Source organism: Thalassophryne amazonica, unplaced genomic scaffold (assembly GCF_902500255.1).
Source record: "Thalassophryne amazonica unplaced genomic scaffold, fThaAma1.1, whole genome shotgun sequence".
NCBI lineage: Eukaryota > Metazoa > Chordata > Actinopteri > Batrachoidiformes > Batrachoididae > Thalassophryne > Thalassophryne amazonica.
This window is the reverse complement of record NW_022986260.1, coordinates 396,631-417,638: the sequence shown is the minus strand read 5'-3', so window position 1 is coordinate 417,638 and position 21,008 is coordinate 396,631. Positions and strand designations below refer to the sequence as shown.

General features: G+C 42.4%; 1 protein-coding gene across 1 annotated transcript in view; it reads left to right on the top strand.

Moving 5' to 3' along the window:
• Positions 1-293: 293 nt before the first annotated feature.
• The window catches only part of trim37 (tripartite motif containing 37), a 405,219-nt gene continuing 384,504 nt past the window's right edge, over positions 294-21,008 (top strand). Inside the window, exons 1-2 of the mRNA XM_034165414.1 lie at positions 294-427; positions 8,033-8,109. Coding sequence (XP_034021305.1) covers positions 8,089-8,109 — 21 coding nt within the window. The 5' untranslated portion in view covers positions 294-427; positions 8,033-8,088. The remainder of the gene's footprint in view (positions 428-8,032; positions 8,110-21,008) is intronic.

Genomic DNA, 21,008 nt, shown 5'->3' with positions numbered 1-21,008 from the left:
GCTGCTCTCTGAATAAAGGGACTCTACACTGATCCAGATCAGTGGTTGCTACTCTGTGAATAAAGGGACTATACACTGATCCAGATCAGTGGTCGCTGCTCTCTGAATAAAGGGACTCTACACTGATCCAGATCAGTGGTTGCTACTCTGTGAATAAAGGGACTCTACACTGATCCAGATCAGTGGTTGCTACTCTGTGAATAAAGGGACTCTACACTGATCCAGATCAGTGGTTGCTACTCTGTGAATAAAGGGACTCTACACTGATCCGTACCCTGATCAGTGGATGTTTACCGCTGAAGAAGCAGAAGAAGACGGTGCTGCTCTCTGATTGGCTATTGCTAGGGGACAGACAGACTCGGTGGTTCGTTGGCGGAGCGGAGCTTCAGCGGCCTGTGGTCGGCCTTGTGGCGGAGCCGGGACGGAGGTGAGCTCGGAGAGCTAGCAGAGCTAGCACTTAGCATTGCTGAAACGTTCAGTGTCAGATTACCGTTTGGGCTGAAAACCTTCACAGATGAAGTTTTATTTTTCAGCTCTGTGTCTGCTGGCGGCAGTGGAAGAAGGTTTTGGTGTTTTTGGACGTTTGTTAAGGCAGGCTGTTTTTAAAATAACAGTGTAGGAACGGAGATGAACGAACAAGGAGCCTTAAGTGAGATAAAAAGAGCACAGAACAGTTCAAAGCCAGTGTTTGTGTCGAATCCCAGAGATCTTGGACTGCCCCTGACTGTGAATAATTAAAACGCTTTCCAGGGAGCTTGAGGTCACTTCACTGCCGATAAGATACGACGTAATATAATATGATACGATACGATATAATATAATATGATATAATATAATACGATATATTATAATATGATGTGATATAATATCAATCAAACAATTTTTTTTATATAGCGCCAAATCACAACAAACAGTTGCCCCAAGGCGCTTTATATTGTAAGGCAAGGCCATACAATAATTATGTAAAACCCCAACGGTCAAAACGACCCCCTGTGAGCAAGCACTTGGCTACAGTGGGAAGGAAAAACTCCCTTTTAACAGGAAGAAACCTCCAGCAGAACCAGGCTCAGGGAGGGGCAGTCTTCTGCTGGGACTGGTTGGGGCTGAGGGAGAGAACCAGGAAAAAGACATGCTGTGGAGGGGAGCAGAGATCGATCACTAATGATTTAATGCAGAGTGGTGCATACAGAGCAAAAAGAGAAAGAAACAGTGCATCATGGGAACCCCCCAGCAGTCTACGTCTATAGCAGCATAACTAAGGGATGGTTCAGGGTCACCTGATCCAGCCCTAACTATAAGCTTTAGCAAAAAGGAAAGTTTTAAGCCTAATCTTAAAAGTAGAGAGGGTGTCTGTCTCCCTGATCTGAATTGGGAGTTGGTTCCACAGGAGAGGAGCCTGAAAGCTGAAGGCTCTGCCTCCCATTCTACTCTTACAAACCCTAGGAACTACAAGTAAGCCTGCAGTCTGAGAGCGAAGCGCTCTATTGGGGTGATATGGTACTACGAGGTCCCTAAGATAAGATGGGACCTGATTATTCAAAACCTTATAAGTAAGAAGAAGAATTTTAAATTCTATTCTAGAATTAACAGGAAGCCAATGAAGAGAGGCCAATATGGGTGAGATATGCTCTCTCCTTCTAGTCCCCGTCAGTACTCTAGCTGCAGCATTTTGAATTAACTGAAGGCTTTTTAGGGAACTTTTAGGACAACCTGATAATAATGAATTACAATAGTCCAGCCTAGAGGAAATAAATGCATGAATTAGTTTTTCAGCATCACTCTGAGACAAGACCTTTCTGATTTTAGAGATATTGCGTAAATGCAAAAAAGCAGTCCTACATATTTGTTTAATATGCACTTTGAATGACATATCCTGATCAAAAATGACTCCAAGATTTCTCACAGTATTACTAGAGGTCAGGGTAATGCCATCCAGAGTAAGGATCTGGTTAGACACCATGTTTCTAAGATTTGTGGGGCCAAGTACAATAACTTCAGTTTTATCTGAGTTTAAAAGCAGGAAATTAGAGGTCATCCATGTCTTTATGTCTGTAAGACAATCCTGCAGTTTAGCTAATTGGTGTGTGTCCTCTGGCTTCATGGATAGATAAAGCTGGGTATCATCTGTGTAACAATGAAAATTTAAGCAATACCGTCTAATAATACTGCCTAAGGGAAGCATGTATAAAGTGAATAAAATTGGTCCTAGCACAGAACCTTGTGGAACTCCATAATTAACTTTAGTCTGTGAAGAAGATTCCCCATTTACATGAACAAATTGTAATCTATTAGACAAATATGATTCAAACCACTGCAGCACAGTGCCTTTAATACCTATGGCATGCTCTAATCTCTGTAATAAAATTTTATGGTCAACAGTATCAAAAGCAGCACTGAGGTCTAACAGAACAAGCACAGAGATGAGTCCACTGTCCGAGGCCATAAGAAGATCATTTGTAACCTTCACTAATGCTGTTTCTGTACTATGATGAATTCTAAACCCTGACTGAAACTCTTCAAATAGACCATTCCTCTGCAGATGATCAGTTAGCTGTTTTACAGCTACCCTTTCAAGAATTTTTGAGAGAAAAGGAAGGTTGGAGATTGGCCTATAATTAGCTAAGATAGCTGGGTCAAGTGATGGCTTTTTAAGTAATGGTTTAATTACTGCCACCTTAAAAGCCTGTGGTACATAGCCAACTAACAAAGATAGATTGATCATATTTAAGATCGAAGCATTAAATAATGGTAGGGCTTCCTTGAGCAGCCTGGTAGGAATGGGGTCTAATAAACATGTTGATGGTTTGGATGAAGTAACTAATGAAAATAACTCAGACCGAACAATCGGAGAGAAAGAGTCTAACCAAATACCGGCATCACTGAAAGCAGCCAAAGATAACGATACGTCTTTGGGATGGTTATGAGTAATTTTTTCTCTAATAGTTAAAATTTTGTTAGCAAAGAAAGTCATGAAGTCATTACTAGTTAAAGTTAATGGAATACTCAGCTCAATAGCGCTCTGACTCTTTGTCAGCCTGGCTACAGTGCTGAAAAGAAACCTGGGGTTGTTCTTATTTTCTTCAATTAGTGATGAGTAGAAAGATGTCCTAGCTTTACGGGGGGCTTTTTTTATAGAGCAACAGACTCTTTTTCCAGCTTAAGTGAAGATCTTCTAAATTAGTGAGACGCCATTTCCTCTCCAACTTACAGGTTATCTGCTTTAAGCTACGAGTTTGTGAGTTATACCACGGAGTCAGACACTTCTGATTTAAAGCTCTCTTTTTCAGAGGAGCTACAGCATCCAAAGTTGTCTTCAATGAGGATGTAAAACTATTGACGAGATACTCTATCTCACTTACAGAGTTTAGGTAGCTACTCTGCACTGTGTTGGTATATGGCATTAGAGAACATAAAGAAGGAATCATATCCTTAAACCTAGTTACAGCGCTTTCTGAAAGACTTCTAGTGTAATGAAACTTATTCCCCACTGCTGGGTAGTCCATCAGAGTAAATGTAAATGTTATTAAGAAATGATCAGACAGAAGGGAGTTTTCAGGGAATACTGTTAAGTCTTCTATTTCCATACCATAAGTCAGAACAAGATCTAAGATATGATTAAAGTGGTGGGTGGACTCATTTACTTTTTGAGCAAAGCCGATAGAGTCTAATAATAGATTAAATGCAGTGTTGAGGCTGTCATTCTCAGCATCTGTGTGGATGTTAAAATCGCCCACTATAATTATCTTATCTGAGCTAAGCACTAAGTCAGACAAAAGGTCTGAAAATTCACAGAGAAACTCACAGTAACGACCAGGTGGACGATAGATAATAACAAATAAAACTGGTTTTTGGGACTTCCAATTTGGATGGACAAGACTAAGAGACAAGCTTTCAAATGAATTAAAGCTCTGTCTGGGTTTTTGATTAATTAATAAGCTGGAATGGAAGATTGCTGCTAATCCTCCCCCTCGGCCCGTGCTACGAGCATTCTGACAGTTAGTGTGACTCGGGGGTGTTGACTCATTTAAACTAACATATTCATCCTGCTGTAACCAAGTTTCTGTTAGGCAGAATAAATCAATATGTTGATCAATTATTATATCATTTACCAACAGGGACTTAGAAGAGAGAGACCTAATGTTTAATAGACCACATTTAACTGTTTTAGTCTGTGGTGCAGTTGAAGGTGCTATATTATTTTTTCTTTTTGAATTTTTATGCTTAAATAGATTTTTGCTGGTTATTGGTGGTCTGGGAGCAGGCACCGTCTCTACGGGGATGGGGTAATGAGGGGATGGCAGGGGGAGAGAAGCTGCAGAGAGGTGTGTAAGACTACAACTCTGCTTCCTGGTCCCAACCCTGGATAGTCACGGTTTGGAAGATTTAAGAAAATTGGCCAGATTTCTAGAAATGAGAGCTGCTCCATCCAAAGTGGGATGGATGCCGTCTCTCCTAACAAGACCAGGTTTTCCCCAGAAGCTTTGCCAATTATCTATGAAGCCCACCTCATTTTTTGGACACCACTCAGACAGCCAGCAATTCAAGGAGAACATGCGGCTAAACTTGTCACTCCCGGTCCGATTGGGGAGGGGCCCAGAGAAAACTACAGAGTCCGACATTGTTTTTGCAAAGTTACACACCGATTTAATGTTAATTTTAGTGACCTCCGATTGGTGTAACCGGGTGTCATTACTGCCGACGTGAATTACAATCTTACCAAATTTACGCTTAGCCTTAGCCAGCAGTTTCAAATTTCCTTCAATGTCGCCTGCTGTGGCCCCCGGAAGACAATTAACTATGGTTGCTGGTGTCGCTAACTTCACATTTCTCAAAACAGAGTCGCCAATAACCAGAGTTTGATCCTCGGCGGGTGTGTCGTCGAGCGGGGAAAAACGGTTAGAGATGTGAACGGGTTGGCGGTGTACACGGGGCTTCTGTTTAGGGCTACGCTTCCTCCTCACAGTCACCCAGTCAGCCTGCTTTCCCGGCTGCTCGGGATCTGCCAGGGGGGAACTAACGGCGGCTAAGCTACCTTGGTCCGCACCGACTGCAGGGGCCTGGCTAGCTGTAGAATTTTCCACGGTGCGGAGCCGAGTCTCCAATTCGCCCAGCCTGGCCTCCAAAGCTACGAATAAGCTACACTTATTACAAGTACCGTTACTGCTAAAGGAGGCCGAGGAATAACTAAACATTTCACACCCAGAGCAGAAAAGTGCGGGAGAGACAGGAGAAGCCGCCATGCTAAATCGGCTAAGAGCTAGTAGCTACGCTAACCTAGCGGATTCCTAAAAACACGCAAAGTGAATAATGTGTAAATAATTTAGAGGTGATTCAGCAGAAGGAGTGCTTTAGTTAAGGCACGTAAAGATTACACTGGGAAACAAATCGTATTCTAGATAACTAGATCAATCTAACTGCGCAGATTAAACAGCTAACAGATACAGAAAAACACCGCTGTGCTCCGGAACAGGAAGTGATACAATACCGCAGTATAATATGATGTGATACAATATAATATAATATGATTTGATATAATATAATATGATATGATGTGATATAATATAATATGATATGATGTGATACAATATAATATGATATGATGTGATATAATATGATACGATATGTGATTTAATATGATATGATACGATACGATGTGATTTAATATGATATGATACAATACGATATATTATAATATGATGTGATACAATACGATATATTATAATATGATGTGATACAATATGATATGATGTGATTTAATATGATATGATACAATACGATATATTATAATATGATGTGATACAATATAATATGATGTAATTTAATATGATGTGATACAATACGATATATTATAATATGATGTGATACAGTATAATATGATGTGATATAATATAATATGATGTGATACAATATGATATAATATGATGTGATACAATATGATATAATATGATGTGATACGATACGATGTGATATGATAATATCAGTTATCAAGTTGTTCACTAATGAATATGGCTTTATCCACCCTGGTTTTGTTTAGGGTGTATAAAGCCATATTCATTGGTAAAACAACTGAATAAACGATTTTATCATATACCTACATATGATAAATGCTCTCCCTTCACTCACTGCCTCCGGGGGTACAGATGCAGAACCCGTAAAGAATCCAAGTCATGGCCACAGAGCTCTGTGGCTGCGGTTACCGAGACCATGCAGCGGGCACTGCGCATCAAAACGTGAGCGTAGTCTCTGGACCTGGTGCTGGAGTTGGATGCAGCTCGGCACAGCAGACAGGGCTGCGGTGTGAGTGGCCCGCTGCGGCGCTTAAAGAGCCTGCAGACTCAGTAAGTGCATCGGAGGCAGAGAGCGCAATCGTGGTGATGCCGACTGGTGCCGCGACCGGCCCGCCTGATAAGGACGCAGAACACAATGCGCTGTTAAAAACAAAAGAAGAAGAATAAGCATGCAAAATTGCACTAAAAAAATCCGCAAAACTGCGAGGCAGCGAAAGGTGAACCGCGATATAGCGAGAGACCACTGTATTAAATTACACATTGACAATACCTAGGATCGCACGTACCATGACGTCACCACATATGTATGGATTGGCTGATTACCAAGGCGACATTCATTTTGTGGGTTTTACTCAGGTGGTATGAAAAATATTACCCGTCCGTGAAAAATATCACAAGGGTGTATTGCTATTTATTCTTTAGTGTTTTATCCAATCATATTGGCGTATCATTTATAGGTATATGATGTGATACGATACAATGATAATACTCCTGTCTCGCTCTGAGCCGTGTGTAAATGCTCAGGCCAGAACAGCGCACTCACACATTGTCTTCTTTCAGCTGCTCCTGTTATGAAAATGATTCAGGCTCTTGTGGTTTGTTATCTGATCAAACAAACATGTAGGTCGTGATGTCAGTTTTGGTTAAAAGGCAAAGAAAACGTGAAAATACAAATACACACATTATGCAGAACAACTAAACCTGAAGGGGGTCAGGGTGAGAAAACAGTCATCAAAAAGTCTCCAAAGTGCATCCCTGGACATCAAAAAGACCAAACTTTCTGGGGGCCTTGTGCCACCCCTGACGACCTGTTGGAAAAGGGGGTTGTGCCCCCCCTGTGACAGGCCTGAGGTTTTAATTGGTGTTGAATGATAAGTAAAAGCTGTAGAAAAGCTGTGCCTTTAAAATGTTTTGATCAGAACTCAGAAGAAGTTTATTGCCAATGAACAGGATTCACAGACTAGGAATTTGCTTTGGTATAATGGTGCAACATTAAACAGAGAGCAATATAAAATGCTAAGATAAAATATGTGCTAAAATAAGATAAAATATGAAAATGATGTGCTGAAGTGTTTAAATAATGTGCAGATTAAAGTCTTCCTATAATGTGATACTGCATTAGAAAAGAGCAGCAGCAGTTAGTGAGTGAAACATAATGTGTTCATCAGGAGAACAATCTGCTGTTTTCCTAACCGTGATGCGACCACAAAAGGGTTTGTGTAAAAAGGTTGATGGTGAACGGATAATTTGGACACAAAAAAAAAGTCAGTTTTTGTTTTTTCTTTAATCACTGTATTTATGGTTTGTGAAAATGAGGGGTCTGTATGTAAAAGTGAGTGTTATTCTGAGATGTTATCGTGATAGTTTTTGTTGGAGCCCAACAGCTGAAAGTTGACACTGTAAGATCACCTGGATTGTTTCCTGTCACCTCCATGGTGGTGGTGCACAGTGCCAACATTACTGAGATTGTGTTGCTGTCCAAATACTTCTGGAAATGGCTTTAGCCACAGAAGACCATTCATTCACCACACATACTTTTTCCTTAATTCAGGTTAAACACAGTGAGAGTCCAAAACCTTAACTCTGCCCCCATAGTTTACAGTGTGACTGCTGTGCAGTCACTTACTGAGGCCTTCCTCCCCCAACACTGACGCATGAGTTCACATGTTGACAACATGTTTACATGGAAAATATTAAGAACACCGCTGAAGACACTGATCTGAATGTGATGTGTTCTTTTGTAGACCGCTGGCTGCCACGTCTTTGCCCGCTCTGGGATCAGGAAGTCAGCCTGGCTGAAATGGATGAACAGAGTGTGGAGGTATGTTTCTGGGGCCTGGTGCCTCTGTTTTGTGTCACCAGGTTAAGCGGAGCAGTTTTGGCCCTTGATTATCTGTATGTTTTTTGTTGTTTTTTTTTAATCATTGCCTTTTCACCTTGAGTTCACTCTGCAGCACACAGTCTGCATTGCAGACTCTTGCAAGTTCCCATAGAGCAGTCCTATGGAGACTCTTTTCAGCACACAAAAGAGTCAAGGTCACAGCAAGGTCAAACCCTAAAATCACCTAAACAAATCAAATTCCATATTTGAGTAAAACATATCGTGTAATACACCAAATTATAGGGCTGGTTGAGAGGATTCAGAATACGTCAAATCGTCTGCATTGTGACGTGATTTGGTGACGTTATAATGAGGAAAACGGTGCAAAACTTTGATAGTTAAGGGCGTGACAAAGCATGCAAATCATCTTGGATCGTCTTCAAAATAGATGTGTAGAAACTTGAAGAAACCTTGTCACAATTTTGGTCAAAGGAAGGTCAAAGACCAAGCTCAATAACTGAACATTCCTGGAGGAATTTTCTTGAATTGTTGCATCCAGATGTCATGAAATTACAGGGGTTAGCCTTGCAAAAGTGCTGTTGCCTCAGTAAAGTGAATGACCTTGACCTTCAGGGCTTGTCACGAGGTCAGATGTGACCTACATGTAGGTCACATTTAATTTCTGAGTGAAACATGGCATGTGGTACATCAAATGATAGGTCGTGGTGAGTGCTTTCCAAAGATATCATTGTTGCTCAGGTACGACATCATTGAGTGACGTTACGATGGAAAGTCTGGGTCAAATTATGACCTTAAAAGATGTGGTGCAGGGAGGACGTGACATAGGCGGTGAAGATGGCAGCGTAGGTTGTGAGCTCCACGTTGTAGCCAGCCTTTCTGTTTTTATAAGGGCGTGTTCCACTCGCTACCTTTGCTGAAACTATACTGTGTTTGTGATTTTAAGATACCATATCTGAAAATAATATCGAGAATGCCCATGCACCAGCAGAAACTCAAACTTCGCCATGGCGCTAACAAAGAAAGTGCAGCTAAACCTAGCGATGGTACACCGAACTCTCCTCCTTCACCACTGCCTGCATCAGAGACAGGTAAAACAAATGATCAAATGGCTGAGGACATCGCTAAGATATATGCACTTTTGAAAGAATCTTCCGAGAAGCAAAATCACAAGCTGTTCTCCATAGAGGCATCAACAAGAGCCGTGGATACTAAGCTAACGGAGTTAGTAAACCGTCTGGGAGACATTGAGTCTCGTATTGCTTTTCTTGAAGATCATGCTAACACCACACTGGAAGCTAATCCTCCGGCCACCCGAGCGGAGATTGAGGGCTTGCTCGTGAAAATAGATGACATGGAGAACAGATCATGCCGAAAGAACCTACGTGTTGTGGGCTTTCCAGAAGACTGTGAAAAGTCCAACACTCTCACCTTCATGCGCAAAGTTATCCCGGAGCTGCTGAATATTGAATTCGCTGGTGGGCTGGAGGTTGAACGCGCACATCCGACCCTCGGCAGACGAGCTCCCAGCGATCACCCACCCAGAGCCATCCTCATTCGCTTTCTACGCTTCCAGGACCGGGAGCGTGTTGTAGAGGCGGCGTACAGGATGGGGAAGTTGGATTGGAATGGTCATCATATTATAATTTTTCCAGATTACTCCAGACGGGTCGCGGAGAAACGGGCGGCGTTTAAACGATGTAAACGTCTGCTACACCAGAAGAAAATCGCCTCACACTCAGATATCCTGCTGTGCTGGTCCTGAAGCTGACGTCTGGTAAACAAGAGTTTACAGATCCCAAGAAAGCGCTGAACATGATCACTCCAATACCGTGAGTGGACATTGATTTGAACGAAGGTATGGACACAGACTATACAATTTCAGCAAAAGATCTTCAACGTTATTAAGGTATTTCTATTGAATTTTTGTTTTACATTTTACTGAATACAACAGTCCTTTGCCCTTGCTCATAGCTTTTTCAAATGTACAAGGCTGCTGCTTTAGCGCCTCTCCCTGAGTTGTCACATTGTTTCCAGTCATGGTCATAGAGTTTTTTGGTTTAGTTGATGCTATTTTGGGGCATCTTTGGGTGACTATTGTTCTGGGTTCCCATTTACATTATGATATTGTTATACGCTTATTCCTATATTTTTGTTGTGTTTTTTTAGTTTTTGTTTCTGTCTTTTACCCAGTGAGGAAGTCTCTGGTTGTGAATTGTAGAAACGTTTGGATTGCAATATGCACTGATTACGATGCTGGCTAATTCCCAAAGCACTCTAAATTTTTTAACCTGGAATGTTAAAGGTCTTAATCACCCAATCAAGAGGAAAAAGGTCTTAACATTTATAAAATTAAAAAAAGTAGATGTGGCACTACTCCAGGAGATCCATCTGACTGATACAGAATCAAAAAAACTTTGTCGAGACTAGGTCGGCCAGGTGTATGCTTCTTGCGGCAACAGCCAGAGCAGAGGGGTTCCTGTTCTTATAGCACTTGCACCTTAAATGTCTTAAAGAGGTCAGTGATGAGTCCGGGCGACTGCTTATAATCCTGGTAGAGATCCAAGGCTGCAAGTTCATCATAGCAAACGTCTACGCTCCAAACTCAGTCGACCCCGCATTCTATGCACAATTCGAACATAAAATTAGCGAAATGGGTAGCTATCCTATTTTAACAGGTGGCGATTTTAATCTGGTCATGGACAACACCCTCGACTGCAACATCCTTTCACAGCGCTCCCGTAGGTCTGGCTCTATACTGCAAGACGTGCAGTGCTCTTGGCCTGGTCGATATTTGGTGGTTATATAACCCTTCTACAAGAGATTACACCTTTTATTCCTCTGCTCACAATGTATTGTCTAGGATTGACTATTTTTTTGTGTCAAAGTCCTCCGTCTCCTCAGTAAATTATAGTTCCATTGGTAACATAGTACTCTCCGACCATGCTCCTGTCTTTTTACATATGGCCTTGCCATGTCAGCTTAAAAAATGTTCCAGATGGAGGCTTAATTCAAGTCTTCTTCTCAACCCTGAGTTTCTGTCCTCCCTAAAAGCAGAGATTTCCCTATATGTTGAGACAAATTGGAGCACAGCCCCCTCAACTAGTGTGGCTTGGGAGGCCTTTAACGCCTTTATAAGGGGCTTTGTTATCCATTATGCTTCATTCAAAAAAAAATCTGATACTTCTAAACAGATTGATCTAGAGAGAAAAATAGCTTTATGTGAGGCTGAATTCAAGCATAATTCAAACTCTGCTAATCTGTCATCTCTTGTAACGCTTAAGTATGAACTGAACTCAGTCCTTACACAAAAAGCAGAATTTTTTTTGTTCCGTCTTAGACATAAACAATTTGAGGAAGGGGATGAAGCAGGTAAAATGTTAGCCAGATACATCAAAACGAAAGAAGCGCAGAACATCATACCTGCAATCAGAGCACAGGATCCGAATGAAATCAATGAAGTTTTTAGACAATTTTACACTTCACTTTACTCATCTGAAATGCAAGCAGAATTTCAGGAGATCCACGGATTTTTGTCTTCTCTTTCTTTACCGTCCTTGACCAAGGAGCAAATAGACCTACTTGACGCCCCTATAACCAAAGAGGAAATTGCAAAAGTAATTAAAAGTCTTCCCACTGGTAAGGCACCAGGCTCTGATGGATTCACTGTAGAATTTTACAGGGCCTGTGCTGACGAGCTTTCACCTTTACTTTTAGAAACCTTCACAGATTCATTGGAAGAGGGCCACCTACCCCCTCTTTAAGGGAGGCTTTAATTTCTCTTATTTTAAAAAATAATAAAGATCCATTAGACTGTAAAAACTATAGGCCAATTAGTTTGATAAACTGTGACTGTAAAATTCTTCCTAAAATTTTAGCATTAAGATTGGATAAAGTTATGCCCGTTCTCATACACCTTGACCAGGTAGGCTTTATTCGGTCCCGTGGTGCTTCAGACAACATTAGGCGACTCATTGACACCATATGGTCACTCCAAAAGGACCCCTCGCTCAAACATCTCTCCCCAGCAGCAGCCCTGTCCCTGGACGCTGAAAAAGCATTTGACAGGGTGGAGTGGCAATATCTCTTTGCTGCCCTGGAGACCTTCGGCTTCGGTCCAAAATTTATCTCCTGGATCAAACTTCTATACGATGAACCCATAGCTTCAGTGACAACAAACTGAATCACATCTCACCCTTTCAGACTTTACAGGGGCATGCGCCAGGGCTGCCCATTAAGCCCCCTGCTCTTTGCTCTAGCATTAGAGCCATTAGCAGTAGCTCTTCGCAAAGAGTACAACTTTCCAGGTATTGAAATTCACAGTAAGACCCACAAGATTATGTTATACGCAGACAATGCTTTAGTACTGATTACTCAGCTACAAAAATCGATCCCAATTCTTCTTAAAATTATTAATACATTTTCACGTGTGTCTGCTTATAGAGTTAATTGGAGCAAGTCAGAGGCTCTCCTTCTAACACCTTACTGTCCTAAAACACTGTTCACAACAGGGGATGGCACAGATTTTTGTTGGCCCCAGGTAGGAATTAAATTTCTTCGTATTCTATTTCCCCATAATCTATCGAATATAATTCAAATTAATCTAGAGCCTTTATTAGATCATTTATTAGAGCCTTTATTAGATTTTACAGCAGACATTGAACGATGGTCTACTCTTTTTCTGTCTCTTTGGGGCCGGGTTAATGTTATTAAGATGATTAGTGCTCCTACATTTAATTACCTTCTACAACTCCTCCCTCTTAAAATTCCAGCTGGTTATTTTAGGCAATTTGATAGGCTGTGCAATAGGTTTATATGGAATGGCAAACGCCCTAGATTGAGGTTGAAAAATTACAAAAACCTACAGACTTGGGAGGTCTTGATGTCCCAAATTTAGCTCTATACCACTACGCCTTCAGTCTCCGACATATAATTCACTGGGCCCTCCCACCAGAGAGAGCTCCCCCTGGTTTGATCTAGAGAGTTATCTGAGTAGTCCTCTCCCCTTAATTCATCTTACTACCATGAAACTTTCCTCTGAATTTCAGACACACCCAGTAGTATCATTTTTACAGCATGTATGGAAAAGGATATCTGCTATACTGGGCACTAACTCCCATCTTCATTCATTAGCCTCCATTTGGCTAAACCCAAGCCTACGTATTGAAAAATCACCATTTATTTGGAAGCTATGGGTTAGGAAGGGAATTCTTTTGCTAAGAGATCATTATGAAAGGGGGAACCCTCAAATCATTTATGGATTTACAAGCTCAATATGGTTTACCTCAAAATCAATTATGGAAATACTTACAACTTCGACATCTGTTATGTCAAGTCTTTGTATCTCCCACAACCCCTCCCCCTGTTTTAGAGTGGCTGATTAAGACACTGGACATTATCAGTAAAGGTTGTAAAGCCTCAGCTTTCTATTCAGTGCTCCTCAAGAGCTCAAATAAAGACCTTCATACCCTCAAACGAGCATGGGAAATAGATCCATCCATCCATCCATCCATCCATTTTCTTCCGCTTTATCCGGAGTCGGGTCGCGGGGGCAGCAGCTGAAGCAAAGCCGCCCAGACCTTCCGATCCACACACACCTCCCCCAGCTCCTCCGGGGGAACCCCAAGGCGTTCCCAAGCCAGCCGAGAGATGTAGTCCCTCCAGCGTGTCCTGGGTCTTCCCCGGGGCCCGTGCCCGATACTTCGATCCAGGGTAGAAGTTAGAGATGCTTCTGGGCGACATAAAACGCTTCTTCCAAAGAAAAGGGGAAGACGTGGTGGAGTTTGCCAGCGGCTAAAAAGAGAGGGGATGCATCGAATTCCCCTTCCTACAATAATGCTATCTAATTCCCAGTCCTTATTGAGTAAAATCAATGAGCTACGAGCCAATGTGCACTTCTTGGAGGAATATAAAAACTCTTGCCTCATTGCGCTCACGGAAACGTGGCTAAAGAACCATGTAACCTCGGAGCTGGACTTAGCTGAGTTTGGACAGCCACTCAGACTCGATCGGGACTCCCAAGTGACCGGTAAGTCACTCGGGGGTGGAGTATGCCTGTACGTGAATCAAAATTGGTGCAAGACCGGAATTGTGAGGGAGTCTGTGTGCACGGAGGACATCGAACTCCTGTCAGTGTCTTTGCGCCCGTTCCACTTCCCGAGAGAATTCCCTCAGCTGTTTGTGACTGTTGTTTACATTCATCCAAAGGCGAATGCTGACGTAGATGCGCGGATGATTAAACGCACTGCGCAAATTCCAGGGTATCTCCCCAGATGCGCCTAATTTAATCATGGGAGATTTTAATAATTGTAACCCTAGTAAATCGCTTCCAGGGTTTGAACAATATGTAACTTGCCCCACACGACGCACAAAATACCTCGATCTGTGTTTTGGGTCAATCAAAGGCGCATATAGATCCTTCCGCAGAGCGCCACTAGGGTCGTCCGACCATAATGTCATTCACCTTGTGCCCTATTACCAACCTCTCTTTAAGAGAGTCAAAGCAGAGAGACGCACAGCGCCTGTGTGGAACACAGATTCCATTCAGTGCCTCCAGGAGTGCCTTGATTACACAGATTGGGATGTTTTTAAAGACAACTGCAAAGATCTTGATGAACTTACAGAAACAGTGTCTGCCTACATCTCGTTTTGTGAAAACATAACTATCCCTGGCAGATCATTTTGTTCCTTCTCAAACAACACATTCTGGTTCTCTAAAGATGTTAGAGACTCAATAATACAGAGAAATAAATGCTTTGAAGGAGGGGATATTTCTATGTATCACAGATTGCAGAAAGAATTCAAAAGAAATATTAAAAGAGCTAGAAATGACCATAAGAACAAAGTGCAAAGCCTTTTTACCTCAGGAAATCTTCATTCATCTTGGAAGGGAATGAAATCTATGTTAGGTATTGAATCAAAATCAAGCTCTGGTGTTCTGAGCACTAACCTGTTTCCTTCAGATGTGGTCTTTGCAAATGAATTGAATACTTTTTATAACCGATTTAATGTCCTGAATTTTAATCACAATTTGTGTGTCCTTCAGAATGATGAGCCCAGCAACATTAACTTACCCATTGATAGAGGTGTGGTCCTTAAGCACCTTAAAAGTGTCAAGGAAAGGACAAGTTCAGGGCCTGATGGTATTGGGGGAAGGGTACTAAAAAACTGTGCAGAGCAATTGGCTGATATAGTCTGCCACATCTTTTCTTGTTCAGTGGAACTCCGCACAGTACCCTCCCTTTGGAAATCCTCAACAATTGTTCCAATACCAAAAAATAAGTCACCTAAAGAACTGAACGATTACAGGCCTATAGCACTAACATCTCTTGTTATGAAGACTTTTGAGAAAATTGTTAAAGAGGAGCTTTTAAGACAAACACAGGGAGTGTTAGATCCACTCCAGTTCACATACAGATCTGGAAGGGGCGTGGATGATGCAATCTCCACTTTACTCAATCTGGCTTTGCAGCATCTTGAAGGTGCAAATACCTTTATTTGGATGTTGTTTATTGATTTCTCCTCTGCTTTTAACTGCATACAACCATATGTACTGGCAGAGCGATTAAGAGACATGAATATTGATGTTGGCTTAATCTTATGGATTATTGACTTTTTAACAAACAGATTCCAGAGAGTCAGAGTTAATGAAACTTTCTCCGATGCTGTTGTATCATCCACTGGAGTTCCTCAGGGCTGCATTTTATCCCCTTTGTTGTTTGTTTTTTATACTAATCTCTGTCAAAGCCAACATGATAATCATCACATCATAAAATATGCAGATGATTCAGTCATCCTGTCCCTTTTGCACGGTGATGACTCCACAGACCACAGTTTGGTCTTGCTGGACTTTTTAGAGTGGTGCCATTCATCTTTTCTACATATAAATGTGGAAAAACCAAAGAAATGCACATTGATTTCAGGAAAACACCACCTGTTCTGAATAATATGTCCATTGATGGGAAGCCCATAGATGTTGTTGAGAATTATAAGTATCTGGGCACCCAAATTGACAATAAATTATCCTTTGAATTGCAGGTTAATGCAGTGTGCAGTAAGGCTCATCAGAGAATGCACTTTCTGCGAAAACGTAGGAATTATAATGTAGATGGTGTCTTCATGAAAATGTTCTACAGTTGCTTTGTGGAGTCTGTGTTAACCTTTTCCTTCCTGTGTTGGCTCAACTTATTGAACCTTAAGAATCACAATCGTCTTTGTAATATTGTCAAGGAATATGGTAAAATTGTGGGAACTCAGTGCACGGACATCATGGACAAAAGTCAGGAAAATTATGGCCGATTCTACACAACCTCTGCACTCACAATTTAAGTTTCTGCCCTCGGGCAGACGCCTGGTAATGCCCAGATGCAGAACCAACAGACTAAAAAACTCTTTTATTCCCACAGCCATTGCTCTCCTAAATAACACCTAAGGACTCACTGTTGCACTTAAGTCTATACTGACTCACACCTTATTTCTGGGCTCTTGTTTTATATATTTATTCTGCTGTGTTTTTATGTTTTTTATGAATTTGTATGATGTGGTTTTATGAATGTAATGTAACTTTTACTGCTGAATTGCACCTGAATTGCCCCTATGGGGACTAAATAAATGATCAAAATCAAATCAAGATGGGTGACACTTTTCATTTGTTTTTTGAACAGTCTGGAGCACACAGTTTTTCATATATTCTTATGAAATTTTTTACAGAGGATTTGTATCCTGATAGGCAGGAACTGATTCAGTTTTCAAGGTCATAGGTCAGAGGGCAAAATCAGGAAAAAATCTTGGAAAATCCCTATCCTTTAACATTGGAAGAATTTATAAAAATTCATAACTCTGTCAAACAAGATCAATTTTTTTCATATTTGAGATCGTTGTGTAGGATGATATCCTTTATCGCCTGACAAAGTTTGATCCGGATTTGATCTAGATTACAGATTTTGTAGCCGTTTAAGTTTAACATTGAAAACCCCATTTAATGTGTATTTTACATTATATCTTAATCAAACATGCCCCGATCACTCTCATATTTGAAAAATGAGGTGCAGACTGGCACTCACTATCACCTGACAAAGCTTGATCCAGATCAGATCTGATCGGGATTATGGATTTTGTGTACATTTGAATTTAATATTGAAAAGCCCATTTAGTGAACATTTTTAGATTAAATTAGATAGAACTTTATTGATCCCTTGGGAAGACTCCCTCAGGGAAATTGAGGTTCCAGCAGCATTGTGTAGCAGCACACAGGGTAAGAAGCACACAGAGAATCAAAAGTGAAAGTAAAGGAAAACAGTTTGCAAATATAAATACCAGACATACTGATCAATACTGGTTTACTGGCTACTCCTGTTTCTCTCATTCCCGTCCTCTGTCTTCCTGTTACTCCTCCTCCCCCTGAGTGAGGAGTTGTACAGTCTGATGGTCTGAGGGACAAAGGAGTTTCTCAGTCTGTTGGTCCTGCACTTGGGAAGGAGCAGTCTGTGGCTGAAGAGGCTCCTCTGGTTGCTGATGACTGTGTGCAGAGGCTGACTGGTGTCGTCCAGAATGTCCAGCAGTTTGTCCAGTGTTCTCTTCTCTGCCACCGTCACCAGAGAGTCCAGCTTCATGCCAACCACAGAGTCAGCCTGCCTGATCAGTTTGTCCAGCCTGGATGTGTCCTTCTTGGATGTGCTGCCCCCAGCAGCCCCATTTTGTATCATATCTCAATCAAAAGTGCCTCAGTCACTCTCATATTTCTATTATTGATTTATTTATGCCACCAAAATTGGATGGAGGTTCCAGTTTTATGCCTGTCTGTCTTCCCATTATCAGTTGGAAACAAAGTGCCAAAAAGCAGTGACAAACTGTGCATACCAGAGATAACTGATGTTCTGTGCAAATGATCTGGAAATGAATTCAGAAACCGAAAAAGTTAGGAAAAAAACCCCTCATTACATCTAATTTAGTTTATGAAAAGACACTTCAGACTTACGGTCAGAACATCGACAAAATGGTCACATAGCGAGAGAGCTCCCGGTTGAACCAGAGCAAGGAGAGAAATTCCCCCAATCAAACTGAGCAAACTGTTCCACCGAGAGCAGAAGAAAAGGAGATCAGAGCTCCATCACCATTCAGAGCAGTAACCGTCTTCTGGAGACGAGTGGGTGAGAAAGACGAGCACAGCTACAATTAGCAGCTAATAAACGGCGAGTTCCAGCACGAAGAAATGGCTGACACGGAGCTGACCCTGCGAGAAACAAGAGGGTTTCACCAAGAAAATAAAGAACAATTAGAGAGAAATTGTGAAGGTGAATACTAGATTGGATGAGGCGGAAGGGTGAATTGAGAATACAGAAGAGAGAATCCAAAACACAGAGGACGTCATCGCGGCTATGCTAAAGCTACACACTAAACTGGAGGACAAGGTGCTCAATCTGGAAAGGCGCTCCAGACGAGAGAACTTAAGGATTTATGGGGTGCTGGAGGGAACTGAGATGGAAGCAATGTCGACGGTCTCATTTGTGGAAAAATTACTCCGTGAGGTTTTCAAGTTAACGGAGGACATGCCCGATCTGCAGATCGAAAGAGCTCATCGCTCGGTGGGCCCGCAGCCACCGTTGGACACGCTGCCACACTCCATTATAATAAAGTGTTTAAGTTTTAAAAGAAAAGAGACATTACCCTGCTAGGCACGGCAGGGGAGGGAGTCACCTGGCAAGAAAACCACTTCAACTTGGGTCACGAGACATTACCCCGCTAGGCACGGCAGGGGAGGGATTCACCCGGCAAGAAAACCACTTCAGCTTGGATCACGAGACATTACCCCGCTAGGCACGGCAGGGGAGGGATTCACCCGGCAAGAAAACCACTTCAACTTGGGTCACGAGACATTGCCCCGCTAGGCGCGGCAGGGGAGGGATTCACCCGGCAAGAAAACCACTTCAACTTGGGTCACGAGACATTGCCCCGCTAGGCTCGGCAGGGGAGGGATTCACCCGGCAAGAAAACCACTTCAACTTGGGTCATGTGACATTACCCCCCTAGGCACAGCAGGGGAGGGATTCACCTGGCAAGAAAACCACTTCAACTTGGGTCACGAGACATTGCCCCGCTACGCGCGACAGGGGAGGGATTCACCCGGCAAGAAAACCACTTCAACTTGGGTCACGTGACATTACCCCCCTAGGCACAGCAGGGGAGGGATTCACCTGGCAAGAAAACCACTTCAACTTGGATCATGACTGTCCACCTCACATCCTGAAAAAACAAAGAGAATATACAGAGATCTGCAAGGTGCTGAAGGAAAATAAGGTTTAGTTCCAGACCCTCTTCCCTGCCAGGCTGCGCATGAGACATGAAGACGGTACCAGAACCTACGATACAATAGAGGAGGCGTCAGAGGACATGCTGAGAAGAGGCTACACCGTGACAGCCATCAGACCTCCTTACGGAGCAGGTGCAGTGCTGTCCTGGAAGAGAGTGGACAGAGGAGGGATGAAGGACACATCCAAAGCTGGCAGGAGTCAAGCTACAAGGAGAAGCTCAGAGCCTTCAGGAGGTCTTCACCCGCATCCCCGGGACCTAAAGGATTCACCCCCAGCTCGAGGACCACACAGTTATAATAGTGAGATTCTTAGAACTGCATTATGACTGTAATTAGTGGGTGGGGATCTACTCTTGAATAGACTGGTTCATCTGGGACCGATTTCTCTCTTTTGATTTTTATTTATTTTATTTAACATGCAACTGTTTCGGGTAAGGGCCCCTCCCTCCAGAACCAGGAGGTGGACTTATCCTGTCGAGACGCCGTGGGTGACTCCACAGGGTCAGATCATCAGACCCCTACATGGTGGTCACATGGACCAATCGTGTGCAGTTTAGTATTTATTAATAGGTGAGTTGTTTGTCTGCTCTCAGTTTCTGCAGGGACGGGGGGGGGGGGGCACCGGGTTTTTGAGTGAGATTGAAGGAGAAATCAAATAAATGCAAAACGGGTCTTTAAAAATAGCATAGTTTAATATAAATGGTGGACTCAGTCCAATCAAAATTAAAGAGACAAAATCCAAAAGCGGATTTCAGTGTGACACAGTTCGGAGAATGTGATGCACTCTAGCGGCGGTGGCACCATCAAGCCTGTGCTTTAGCTGCAGTCATCTGCCAACAGGCCCGGGCTCTGGCTAGGCCGGGACCAGACTCCAGCAGAGGCTGGCTTCCACCGCAGCTATCGGCGCTGTTGTCGAGTGTCGGACCAGGCCGGTTTAGCCACCAGGCCTAGCAGCATCTAAACGTCCGGACAGGCTCTTCTCTGTGGTAGCTCCTCAGAGGGTGAAGGTAAAACCTTTTTTTCTTTAACTGATCATCATGCCAAAGAAACCATAAGCGGTAAAGACTTGTAGGAGATCAGACTGTCCTTGAACTTCATGTTGGAGGAACTCAGTGGAGTAGTAAAACAACAATCTGAACTGCTGAAGGAGGTTTGAGACCTTAGGAGACTAATGCAGGAGAAAGACATTAAAATGAGAACACTCGAAAATCGAGTTGATGAACTGGAGTAGTACACTAGCATGGAGGACGTAACTGTCACAGGACTAAAGATAAAACATCGTTCATATGCGAGGGCTGTAGCTGTTGGAAATGGTGCCGGTGTTGAAGAGGACACGCAAGGAGAAATCCACCTCCTGGAGCATAAAGTTATAATTTTTTTTTTCCTTCAAAGGACATCCACATTAACAATAGTGACATTGCAGACTTGACCAAGAAAAGACATTAAGTCTAAACCTGTCATTATTATTATTATTATCATTATTATTATTATTATTATTATTGAACAGCAAGTTCAAGAACGATTTGCTTCGACAAACAAAAAAGTTGTGAGGGTCGGATGTATATGTGAATGA